Genomic DNA, 13,568 nt, shown 5'->3' on the forward strand with positions numbered 1-13,568 from the left:
GAACAAAAATGCATCAATGTCTTGGTCTTTTTACTCTTAGCACACAAGTCAATAGTTACTTTTAAATATGCCCTTTTCCATGTCAAAGTGCTTCTTTCAAAATGCTGTGGGATTTATCTCCTGACCTTATCTATCATGAGATATGTAATCTATTTGACTTTGATTAAATGGGGGTATCTCAAAATTATCAAACAACCTCTTCAAGAGTGTGAGATTTCTAGCAACTGAATATGATAACAAGCTGTGTAAGCTCACAGATCCATCTCTCATCAGATCTGCACATCACTTCTACCATTAACGGAGCCACATGAAAGCTTTTAATCCTATTTTAAAGAAAGCTATGCAAGGTACATTTCCTTTCAGAAATTCTTGATTTCCATCTTTTGCCTCTAGTGGCACCTACATTCCAATCGCATTTAGAAAGGAATGCAAACACTGAAGCCTTTGCTGTATTTTGCATTCCTTTCTTTTCCTGCATCCTAAAGGTGTCTCCTTGCTCTGCAATGTAATCAGTTCCCAGCCTGAACTGATGGCAGCCAGTGAAGGCTGGTTAGAAGTTTCCTGCAGCTCTCTAAAATAGGATGGTACTGCAGCTTCTGAGAGGTTTTTTAGTATCTTGCATTATTTCACAAGATACAGAAGATCTTGTGCAATAATGCACCAAATGAAAATCACTGTTTAGACATGAGACTAGAAACTGCATCCACTATAAAGGGTGTCTGTAAATAGATAAGATTCATCTACATCTTAGGATTAGTTTGCATATCATCAATCAGAGTTTCACTGTGAATTTGAGTGCAGCACTATGTATGTATAATTATTACACCATTACTGACTACCAGCACATCTCTAAAGATCTCAGACAAGGCCTCTGTTGTTGCTTTCAGTTAACAGCAAGGAAATTGAAGCACAAATAAGTGGACTGGACCAAGGTCACCAAAAGAGTGCAATTCAGGTATCCCAGGTCCGTGGATCTCAGTTGCGTCAGATTGTCTCTTTACACTCTCCAAAGTTCTCTACGTGATGTGGGAAGAGTTTAAAATTTTTCCTCTGAGGATACTCAGGTAGTTCTGGGTATTCAGAGCTCGTTAAGGTGAGGCTGACAGGGTGGCACAGCAGCAGTTGCCATGACAATGGCTGGATCTTTGCAGAGACATTGCACACACTTCAAATCAAAACCCGTGCAAGTCTCAAAACACCAACCAATGCTCTAAGAATTCTGACAAAACCCCAAATCACCTCCTTATCTCCAATTTAAAAAAGTACCATGCATGCAAGAAGGGAATGCAAATTGTGAAAGATTCCACCTCTGCCAGAGCTAAAATACAAAAGCACAATGCAGAAGAATTTTCCTGTGAACCTCCCAGATTTTAGAAAACCACAAGTACTGTTCACTGCAGACAGGGAGGAATACTGTGTTCAGAGGAAGACTGACTATCAGTAAAGGCAAAAATCCCCAATCCCTGTTGTCACCCAATTCCAAAGAACGCTGAAGAATGACAGAGATGCCAGGGAAGAGAAAGGGTTATAGTGCCAAGCACTCTCACAGGCTGCATTTCAGAACTCCTTACAGTCAGCTGTGGCGCAGGTGGGTTGCAAATGAAGCTGTAGAGGAGGAGAGCCTGCACTCACCCCTCTCTGGAGTTACAATCACCTAAAACAAAATCAGGCAGGCTTCTACGATATTCCACCAATTCAGCAGTCTTAGATAAAAATTCATATCCAGTATTCGACACTAGATAACAGCATGCACAGATATATCCATTATCTCAATTAACTGGCTACAAAAGAAAGAGATCAGCCTGATATGCTCATGTCTCAAGTCCCTTTAAGAGCCTCCAGCTTCCAAGCTACTTGTTATTTCCAAAAGCACAGACATTAGCATTACCTTTTGCTGCTTCAGACCGCTTAGGCAAATCAAGTGTATCAAAATTCCTGTCCAAATCTCCATTCTTCTTTCCTGTGCAAAAAAGAAGACAACAGATGGAGAAGACTGTCAGTATACTGACAGGTAAGTTACTGTCATGTGCATTTACAAGATGGGAGAAGATACAGACCCAGAATATAAATCACAGACTGCTACCCATAATTGTGTGTATCTGACTCACAGCCCAGCTGCACAGCTATGGTTTTAGCATGAGCAAACTTAGGGACAAACACCCATGCTGCTTTCAGGTTGATCTGCAAACATGCTTAGCACTAGTGCTTCAGAGAGTCATAGGAGTGCTTTAAACCTTGGAAAATTGTGCCATTTCCCTTCTTGGTAAAGCTGTGCCTCTCCCTCAGAAGCCCAGTGTTTACTTGTTGTTTTCACAGAGGAATTTCGACCTGAAGCTTAGCTCAAGCAAAAACTCAGCAGCAGAGCAAAAAAACATCAGCTTTGCTTTGCAGCCTCTATTCTCAATGCAACAACCAGGCAGGAAGACCTAAATTTAATATATTGTACAGACAGCAGCCAACAACTTAACCTTGAATTGTCCTTCAATCAACAAAGTGTCATTTTTGCTATTTATTAGAAGCTAATGGAAATAATTCCATACTTTTGCTAAGAAACAGTGTCAAACTATTACATCAGCTTTAATTTATACAACCTTTATATACAACAGAACAAAACCTGCACTTTTATTTAGGTTGAGAATTCAAGGTTATGTAAACACACGGGGAGGGAAGGGTTAGTTTCCATGCTCCCGAGAAGAGCCACTGCCTTGGGTAACCCCACATGGATGCTGTGGGACAAGCAGGAACCTTGCCATCAGAGGAATACTGGCAGCAGAGAGAGATTTGGAAGGCAGTGCAAGAATCTGCATGGCTTCTGAGGACAGCAGTATACAATTCAGCTTTCCCAAATTATTTGAGGGGAAAACCTCAAGTTTAGTCTCTCTCCCTCCAGAGCAGGGAAGGCAGGTGCAACGGGATGAATTCAGAAAACACAACTGAGGCTGCCAGAAGTGGCTTCTGCACAGGGACTACTAGTCTGTTAATGGAAGTTTTACAGAAAGGGCTGGAAGCTCCAGCAGCCAGGCTGCTTAAAAGCAAACAGGAAAATGGTCTTTGAAAATGTAATGGGGAGATTAGTCCGAGTCTTGTCTGCCAAGAGGTCACCAGATGGGAAAGGCCAGTCCCTGCCTTGTTACAGCAGGGCATTGGTACATGTACAGTAAATTCAATGGGTCACTCTACCTTTCCTTTTGACAAAAGGATAAAAATACTCACTACTGTACAGAGAAGAATTAGAGCTTTTAAATACTATTATGAATATTTAGGAATAACATTAAGAGGGAAAACCCCCCTTCAAGGTAGTATTCCACCCTCTCCCTTTCTTTGGGAAGGGATGGAATCACACTCTTTTCTTTTGAAATGCCAACACAGAATACCAGCCAACTTCAACTGTTGTGCAAAACAAAATATGCACCTAGAAGTTCTGCTGATCTGAAATAATTTCCTTAACTGAAGTATGTAAAAGCCCGTCTAAGGTGCCAAAGGGTCATGCAGCCAGGCACCACAGCACTCCTTGAAAGGTATCTTTTCTAAAGGAAGGGACAGGAATCAGTGGCACTTCACAGCCTTCCATCAATTTTTTGCTCTGTGAAAGGAGCAACACATTGCTTGGGAAATCAAATACCAGAAAGAAGTGCCGTACATCACCAAAAGACTTTGCACTTCATAATGGCAGCTGAACCACTTTACTGGCTGCAAACCCTTGTTGACCCTTAGGGCATTGACAGGAAAAAGCAGGGCAGAGGGAATTAAAAGGAAAAAAGCATTCAAGGAAGGAAGTCAGTGTAGGAAAGATTACAGACTTAAAGCAGACCCATAAATGTGACTCCGTCTTATCTACAAGTAGGACAAACTGTTTTTTCACATGACCCCAAATTTCATGTCTCTGCCATTAGTTAGTTTAAACCTCAGAACATGTTCTCAGAGAGCCAGACCTTACTCGACACAACTACTCATTTCTAAAGTTCTCTCTATAATTTAAAGGTTGGTTTGGCACTTCTATCAGCCCTGCAGAACTGAGATGGCACAGTAAGAGCTCCCTTCTTCCCACTGGCAGTATTTAGTAGGCACTGTGTTTGTGCACAACTTGTTAAGGAGGAATTGTCCAGGAGTGCAGTGTTGGCTGCTACTTTTGAGCTGGGAATGCCAAAGCAGCTGCCTATTTACTGACCCATTTTTCATGAAGACAGCACCCTCCACCTGCGCTCTGGGCTCCTCAGTTGCTGTCTCTCCAGTTCTGAGCCAGACAGCAAACACTGGCTGGTCTGGAGGAGCATCTCAGCCCTGTAAAACTCCCACCTCACAGGCCAAAGCCCGTCTGTTCAAAGAAAAGCTGCCAGCTGCTTGCCAATGGCAGCAGTACAGAACACAGAACTCTGACCAAGGGGATTTCAACTCTACAAATTACTTGCTTTATCAAATGGATTGTGTTTGGAAATAGCCCAAGCTCCTACATTTCCAGGGCTTTCCTATAGAGACAAGGTGAGCAAGCTGCAAGAACACTCCAAACCAAATCCACCCAGAAAGCAAAGGTCCTGAAGCTATTTTTCCCATTTGATTTTCACAAATATTGGGGAGTTTCTAAAAAAGTGACCAAACGTAGCAATTCAGGAGTCTACTGATTAAAACCTTCTCAGCCATCCCCATGCAGCCCTGACAACACAAAAAAATCAGCATCACTGCCAGATTCTGTAGCTCTGAACACCCTGCTCTGTCCCTCAAGCCTGTGCATTTGTTCACAACTGGGATGTGAACACACACACAACCCATGTGGCTGGGATTTGTATGTATGGAGCACACCACTGCCCGAATCTTCACAATCGGGTTGTGCACCACAGGGGTGCTGAAACCACAGCACAAACTACACTTGCAGTAGGAGAGAAGTTTAAGATCTGTTTTTGTACATTTCAATTTCCACCCATATCCAGGTTCTCCAGGTTTTCCAGCCTGAGGTGTGTCAGAGAAAAGCCAATGCTGGATGAGAAGCACAGCTCCAAACTTTTCCAAGAGACAGTTTTGAATATGCCTGCTGACAGGCCTGTTTTATGAGACCTGGCTGTAGGATTGGCACAGCACTCTGGTTTGGGAAAACTGCCTGACATGAGACTTGCTCGTGCAAGATGCAATTTACAGTCTCTGAAACAGAGGGATTAAAATTCCTCCCCTCTCCCCCCTTGCTACTTTTCATTATGTAAGAAACAACCATAACATGACCTTCAGCATTTTCCATCTGTCAGAAACTCGGTACAGACTCTGCAGAGTGACCCAGTGTTATTAACCACTAATGTTGTTGTTGATCTTCCTCAAATGTCGTTTTGCTTTACTATACAATCAAACCATGGTGCAGCCAGACCATTTCTGCTGAAGGATTAATTCCCAAATGCTTTCTTTCTGGTTGAAATAAAGGCTTACGGGAAAGTGCTTCTTCGTAACAATCTCACCTTATCCTCCCCGGTGTTCATTAATACAGGCACTGAGCTGGCCACAAAGGAGTGACAGAAACCAAGGGTTGAGCTCTGTCCTGCCAACAAGTCCATCCGCCACAGCCTCACCACTCACAGTCCAAAAATCAGTGTTCTGCAGAACACCACCCAGCACCATTTGCTGGGTGGAGCAAGTAGATTTTGGTTGGTTGGTTTTTCCCCTTCCCAACATTTCTCCTTTGGTCTAACCCTCCAGAACCCATGATCTGAAGCAAGGGTCACAACCTGAAAATGCCCCTGCCTTCACCCCCAAACTGGTCTTAGTGATGGAGTCTCCCAGGCACCTACAGTTTATCAACTTCGCAGCCAAGGGAAGCTTTAGCGTCAAACTTGTGCCTTCCAGGTGCAGTTTTACTTGCTGGATTGAGAAACTGAAGCCCTGAGACAGGTACTGGGGTAGCTCCCTCCAGCTCCTGTGTGTGCCAGTAATGGAGCTGCAGCAGCCCAGGCATGTGCCCAAGCAGAAGTACCACCAAGCACCTCTGAGAATACACACCCAAGCTGCTGCAGCTCACGGCTCCTTCCACCCCCAGACCAGCCAGCAGAGCCTTCTATCTGACAGGGGTGGGGACACAACCCACACCTGTGTGTTCCTGCTCTCCTGGGCTCAGCAGGCCAGCTGCACAGCAGTTCCCCTACTGCACTTACACCAAGAATGAATAAATCCTTGTATTTTCTATTTGTAGTATGGAAAGACCAAACTGCAAATGCTCCCTCAGAGGATTTTTCCATGTCTGCTGAAATGAACAGGAGGTTGTGCTGGGGGAGCAGGAGAAGGTGGATGAACAAGACCTTGATCTCAGCTCCTAGCCTTGCATGTGAAAGCCAAACAAAGCATGTTATGGTGATGATGAAAAGAAAGTATTGCAGACTCACCTTGATTGAACCACTCCTCTAATTACCAGAAAAGCAGCAAAAGGAAAACAAAAATTTACAGGATGAAGAAAATACAAAGGAACAGTCACAAAGAGGCAGAATTTCACAGAACTGGTTCAAAACCTGAGTATTACAAGACTACAGAAGTTTCATCAATTAGAAAACCAAACCAAACCAAGGTATTTCATGTACTCGCTTTTTTTCCTGCTAAAACCCCCCAATCTTTCTTTGCACAGCTTTTTTTTTTTCCTTTTCTTTCTCTTTTTATTAAATGAAAAGGTGCTCACAGAATTGAGGGGACAGAAGGATGACTAGCCCTTTGCAGAGGTGTTTGAAATGCTGTGATCAATGACCATGAAATAAAATAAAATAAACATGGAAACACTGCGAGATTAAGTGAACAAGAAAGGAGAGAAGAGATTGATTTTGAAGTTCTAGACTGAGAAAATTAAGGTAGCTTCAGATCAGTATCCACATAAATTTAAGAGTGAGACAAGGGAGCTTCTCTTTATGATTTTAAAAGCACATTTATGAATGGATTTAACTTTTATTTTTGAAGCACAACAGTCATCTGTAGACCCTCTATTCTTTTGATCTACATCCTGCGAGCTGTGAGCTCAGTATTATCACCAGTTGATTTCCCTCTAGGGAACAGCACACTTTCAAAAGAGCACTGCAAAAAGGTGGAAAGCCCGTTAAAATGTATTGTCATTTCCTGCCCAACACACAGAGCCAAACCCAAGCTGTCACTGAGTGCCTGCACTGCTTGCTACAATCCACAGGCTCATCCCCAGCATCAGATGATTTTGAGACTGATTTGCTCACAGAGACGTGACCTGGTGCTTCAGCTGATGAACAGAAAGAACCCGGGAGCACAGCCCCAGGAGAGGAATCTCTAGGTGGGCCCAGGCAGACACCCGGCGTGGGACACACACCTGGGAGTGCTCCTGTCACCGCCATCGAGGGGTGGAGGACAGGTCTCCCTCAGCACAACACCCCCCTCTCCCACAGGCCACTCAGAGCTTTAATGGCTCAAAGTGTTTCCATTGACTGCGTTGCTCTCAAGCAAAGCAACAGCATGGACTGCAAGTGGCAGGGAACAGGCTTGAGTAAGCACACATGCAAGGTTTCCAAAGGCTATCACACTGCAGGCTCAGTCACTCCCTGTGAGAACCGGCTGGCCAGGCAGGCAGAATTGCTTCTTCAGTTCCAACCCCCCCCGCCCCCCCCCCCCCACCGGCCGATTTTAGAAGACTCCCATCAATTTTTTATTTTAAACGCTTTAAATGTAGTTGATGACAGACTAGTCTGCAAAAGCAAGTTCACACTGTGATGACTTCCCTAACACATATGGAAACACGTAATATTTTAATAACTTGTGCAGGTCAGATCAAAGAGTAATGTGCAGCACAGTCCATCAAGTTCAAACAACTCCATATCAGCTCTTTAGGGGCAAAACCCTTCCTTGTACCTGGCTATAAATAATAAGCCAGGATGTGTGTACAGATGAATGAAGAGAATGAAGCCTAGACAGTAAATGGAATTAATTATCTCTGAATTCATCTAGAATAGTCATTTCTCTAAGAAAGGAAACAGAATTCAGTCTAGAATAGTAATTTCTCTAAAACAACAAGGAAAACGGATATAATTTGAGCGTCTCCTTGTAAAGGAAACATTGAAGGGGGGTTACTGAGACTATTAATCCTCTCATAATGAAACTCATTTGCAACACTCATGCCCCAGAGGAGAGAACAGGTCTAAAAGTGACTGACAATTAAAAGCTACAAAAATCGTGTTTGCAATTTAAATTACTGAAATAGTGACTGAATTGGGAGGTTGTATGTTTTTGCTGAGTGGGAGGGGAGGCTTTTAGTTTGTTTTCAAGTATGAGAGTCTGGAGGCAGGGAAGATGTACAGGCAGGAGTGCCATGCACAGGGATGGATGGATCCATGCTGGCTTGGCTTCCTGAGAAGGGTACACATGCCACACAGCCAGGCAAGGGGACTGAGCAGAGAATGTGACAGATGCAAGAACACAGCAATGCAGAGGAGAGGCAGAGCACATCCACCTTTTTCCAACAGCAGAATGTCATCTGTCAGCATGCAGCATTCTTGTTTAAAGCCAAACAAAATTACAGCAATCATGGAAAAAAGAATCCCAAACATCCAATTGTGATGCAACACAGGAGATAAACACATGCCAGGACACTGCAAACACTCCGCAAACTGCATCATCCTAAATGAGCACGATGAATGTGCTTGCAAGAGCAGGAGTGCACTGCAACATTACCCCCAAATCCATTTCCAGTTCTGAGTTTTTGCAACACATACCTTTAGCTTTTTTTCCACCAAAACAACCAGCATCATCTTTCTTCTTCTTCTGGGAGCCTCCTGTGCCTGTAGTCTGACCAGCATCTAGTTCTTGGTACTTATCAGCTCCAGGGACCTCTTTGTGGACATGATAGGAAAGGTTCCGCATGATGCACACACAATTCTCCACAGACTGTTACAAAAAAAATTATGTTATATGAAGTACTGCACCCTCTTACCTGCAAACCATTGTACTGTACAGAGGAGGGCTTGGGGAAATTGACAAAAGAAGGCTACCCGTCCCAGGAAAACCATGTAGCTCTCAAGGAAGATTTAGTCAAGACCCTTAAATTAAAGTTCATTCTTCTTCTAAACCCCATTTTATTTTTCCAAAAGTGAAGCGCTTTATAAATAGTATCCATTCAAAATGAAAACTCTCTAATCAAAAATACCACTTGATCTTACATAAAGAATACAATTCACCAAAAGATCAAACACACGGCAGAAAATGATCATATAAGGATCTTATTTTAATCCAAGTCTCTCTCTCGTTCTTCCAACATTTACAATCTCCAAGGGGCCCATTTTATTAAATTTTCTCTGGGTCAAAACCTAGGCCTTGTGAGGATTTCAATGCGAACACACGTTGTCCTGTAGTAATAGCTAATCCACAGCACATCGGGTTCTGACAAGAGCAGTGCTCTGTAGGTTGCAATGAAAACCACCAGGTGGTTACAAAATCCACTTCCAAAATTACCTGATTAAGTAACAGGGCTTTGTAACCCCCTTGTTCAGGCCATCACATGGTGAGACACAGAATAAAATAATGATGCTTTACAAGCCTTCTGGTGTTATAAAGAAATAGTATGCTCTTTTTTTAAACAGGTTAAAGTTATGATATTCCTCATGCATATAAATACACTTTAAAGTGCCATGGGATGAGATGATGATAAAAACAGATTAATAAAATCTGCAACAAAAAAAAAAAGCCACAGTCAAAGTGCTGCAGGTCTGAAGACATTTCTTAATGTCTATGCACTTCAGTCTTCAGAGATGGTGCTGAATAAAGTCTTTAAAATGGGAACTGACTCCTTTGCTACTTTGTGCAAATGGGACTCAATTCTGATTTGGAGACTGTACTTATAAATGCCAATTAAGTAATGCAGAACAATAGCAATAATGTCAGTGACAATAAAGAACTAATCTCCTCACCTCTCTCAGCAATCAGCCTTTGCTCCCTTGATCAGCCATAGAGGGAAACACAGCAGCATCCTGCTGATACCAAATCAGCACTACCACCGATACCAGACATGAGAGGAAGACAATTACTCTATTTTCTGAGGCAAGCATAATGTCCTCTTCTGATACCAACAAACAGAAGCTGGATCCCAGTGCAATACTTCAGCACAAATTGATGCAAACATCCACTATGTTTTAATACTCAAATTCACCTTATTGTCCGTGTCCTTCTTGCCAACCGCAGACTGCAGAGCGTGAAGGAGGGCATCCACCAGGCCATCACACTCTCTCAGTCTTCTGCGTGCTTCTGCCCCATCTGAACTTACATTCCTGACAGGAGAGAGTTGAAAGAAAATTTAGCCCTGTAACCTTCACTATAAAGTTAAAGGTGCATTGATTTATACTACATTTATTAAGACCTCATCACCGTGAATGAAAAATTAGGAGGCCAAGTAGACTGACAAACCTACTAAATCTCAGTAAAGTATGGGCAATACACATCTGCAACTCTGTGAGCCTGAACAAAAAGGGGAACGCAATCCCAGAGGTGCCTACAGACACATTCTCTGCTTTGCTGGAGAGGCCAGGGACTCACCTTAAACCAGGCTGGAGTCTGCTGAGCAAACAGTATGCAAACCAAAAATTTAATTTCAAAACCAGCAGTTCCAAACTGAAAGATACTTTCACCACCTTAGGAAAAACATGCTAAGTCACAAGATTGCTCAGCAGTATCACAGCCACAGAAACTGAAAAAGCTGTGCGCAGCAGATTCATTACAAAGTCTGGGTCAGTGAACTTTAGTAAGGAAAGGATGACAGTTGACATGGCTTTGAATTTCTCAAAACTCTGCACAAGAGAATGGCACAGGTAGAAAAAGCAAGACAGAGTGGAAGGCTACTTGGAGTTGTTAAAAGTTACACTTCTCAATGACTGCAGAAACTGTCAGAGGGGACCTTTGAACTTGGCCTCAACTCATCCAGCGAGCACAAACTGATATCCCAGCCTACCATAAGCATCAATCTGCCGTTACCCAAAAAATAAATAAAGCTCAAGTCAATTTTCCAAATGCTGCCTTCCCCCCATGCCCCTCCTTTTCTTTAGGGGGAAAATGAAGTGACAAAATTATTCTTAATCGTGCTCACTGACCAAACTTGTATGGAAGCTCTTCCCAAAGCTGAAACACAGTAATTTCAACAATAACAGACAACCTTTCAACTTTCAGGTCTTTGAGTCCCACAAAGCTATGTAAGGTTACCTCTCAAATGCTCAGGACACCATCATTACCTTCTGTTATCAGGATCCTGCAGTCAGTTTTTGCTTTTAACTAGAGGGACTGCCAATCTCCAAGTAATTAACAAATCAATCACGGTCCCCTCCCGTGTCCCGGTCATCTGGGCAGGCTGCTGTGTTAATTAGATAGCTAAGAAAATCCACATTTTCTCAGAGACCTCTCAAAATCTGAAGGCACTTTATTGTGAGCTGGTTGCTCTAACAGCACATTAACTTTCAATTAAGAACACAAATGAAATGCACAGACAGACAAATTCTTTTCTCAAATCCTAACACAGCTTCACCTCTAGCAATGGATGATAGAAGGCAGGTAAAGTGGATATTACAATGATTCCACAGGATAGATGGAAGATAATCCTACTGCTGTCTTCCCATCTCCAGTTGTACTAATCCTTTTGTATCAAAAACACAAATGTGAATTTTAATGCTACGTCTTTATGAAACTGAAATTAGAAATCAAATTCTCTGAGATACCTTTCAGGAGTTATAACAATAAATGATAGCAGCTTCACCTTCAAGCACATCTATTAATGTGGAACACTACTTGTTAAGCTTCAGGGTGACAGAAATGCACTATAAATGGTCTTATCTGGAGCTGTGTATCACATTTTTTATTCCCTCATTAAGTCTCACAGTGTTAGAATTCACAAGCAACACTGCCAGACTAAAGCAGAACAGCTCAACCTTCTCACCTTCCTTGCCCTATGGCCCATTCAGAAGAGATTTTTCTCTGGTTCATTTTTGCTATCACACTTGCACCAAATTTGTTTTACACTTTGATTATGAACACCATCACAGTATTGTGTATCCTGCTTTCTTACTTCTTGATCTGTACTGGGGCTAATATCAAGGTAGACATTGGTAACATTATGATTGAAAAAAAATATTATAATACTGTATCAGTAAGAGTGTGGCCTGCTGATATCCCTGTCTCTTCAACTATACAAGAATTTACTGGAAATTATTGCCTCGAGAAAAAATTCCCACATCTATCACACATAAATAAGCATGAAAACTCTGCAGGATTAAGTTAATAGCTAATTAATGCTATGACTAAGTTATCCAGACATCAAACTTTGCCGTTTTAATGTTTTAACTAGCACATCACCAAAATGTATCCTTATGAGCATCTCATGCAGAAACATCTGCTCTATAAATACACAACTCTGGGGATTTTGTTTGTCCTCCCTCCTTGGGTAATGAGCTTCCTGCAGCCCTTGGGATTTATCTGCCATGCAAGAACAAACCCCATTTCCTTGTCTGTAACTGTACCCCAGACCCAGTGAGAGCTCAGCTCCCACTCTTCTCCCAGCAGTCCAGGCAGATCTCAGACAAAGTCCAGGGAGATCAGCACCTGCATCATGAGACTGCTCCTCCTGCTGCTTCAACACTGCAAAAGGCAGTGAAGAGCTCCCAAACCCCATGGAAATATTTGCATTTCAGATCCATGCCCCACATCTCTAAGCTCTAAACTAAGGTGGGCCCTATGAAAACGATGACCGTCTGCTTTGACTAAGTTCTCATCTGACCATCCCATGAGACGTGCTGCCAGTTTTGGTTTCCATGATCCAAAGAAGTCTTCACAAGTCCATGCAACCCAGGAAAATGCCAGGCTTCATTTCTGCCATGGCCTTAAGACTCTACCATCCACCTCCTTGAAAAGCATCACCTGGTAGTCACTGGTCAAATTCATCTTGGGTCTTCAGGAGGGGCTGGAGCATGAAAACAAAAGGGATGACATGGACAGGAGAGCTACTGATGGCACTGGTCATTAAAAAGGACATGAAGGCACTTAATTGTGCCTTAATTGAAACTGCCATGGAATAATCAACCTGACAGCACACTCCACTGACAGGAGTCAGGAAAAATCTCATCCCATTTCACATCTGCACTGGGATTGTTCTGCATCTTGCATCTGTTAAACGTGATGGAACGAAAGATGTAACCAAACCATTGTCCAAAGGAAGCTTTCGAGGCAAGGTTTCTGAACATCCTTCTTCCAAGAGTGATGGAAATCAACAAACATGACTGATTCCAACAGTTAACAGAGGATTTGCAGTCCCTTTACACGGGGCAACACTCCACAGAAGGAATGCAGAGCCTTACCCAGACCAGAAACTCATGCAATGGAGATATGTAACATATGGCATCCAGACTTGGAGAAAGTAGAGAGCTTTGCCTTTCATTTAACATTTCTACACATTGGACAAGTACAGCTATACACCAGAAGTAATTCTTCAGGGGATGGAGTGTTTCACACAAGACACCAAAGAGAAAGGCAGCTGAGACCCCAGCTGAGGTGCTGCTAACTGTGTTACTTAGGAGACAGGCTGCCATGCAAGACCTGCAATGGCCAGAAGATATTGCCATTAA

General features: G+C 42.8%; 1 protein-coding gene across 3 annotated transcripts in view; it reads right to left on the reverse strand.

The window, feature by feature from the left end:
- Window positions 1-13,568, reverse strand: part of ARVCF (ARVCF delta catenin family member) — a gene marked incomplete at its 3' end in the record, with an annotated part of 138,538 nt that overhangs the window by 40,727 nt on the left and 84,243 nt on the right. For all 3 annotated transcript variants that reach the window (XM_084217082.1, XM_084217081.1, XM_084217080.1), the window contains 3 exons: window positions 10,118-10,235; window positions 8,688-8,859; window positions 1,889-1,960 (listed from right to left, as the gene is read on the reverse strand). In XM_084217082.1, coding sequence (XP_084073208.1) covers window positions 1,889-1,960; window positions 8,688-8,859; window positions 10,118-10,235 — 362 coding nt within the window. The remainder of the gene's footprint in view (window positions 1-1,888; window positions 1,961-8,687; window positions 8,860-10,117; window positions 10,236-13,568) is intronic.

The sequence above is a fragment of the Fringilla coelebs genome (assembly GCF_963513975.1).
Source record: "Fringilla coelebs genome assembly, chromosome: 17".
Taxonomy (NCBI): Eukaryota; Metazoa; Chordata; class Aves; order Passeriformes; family Fringillidae; genus Fringilla; species Fringilla coelebs.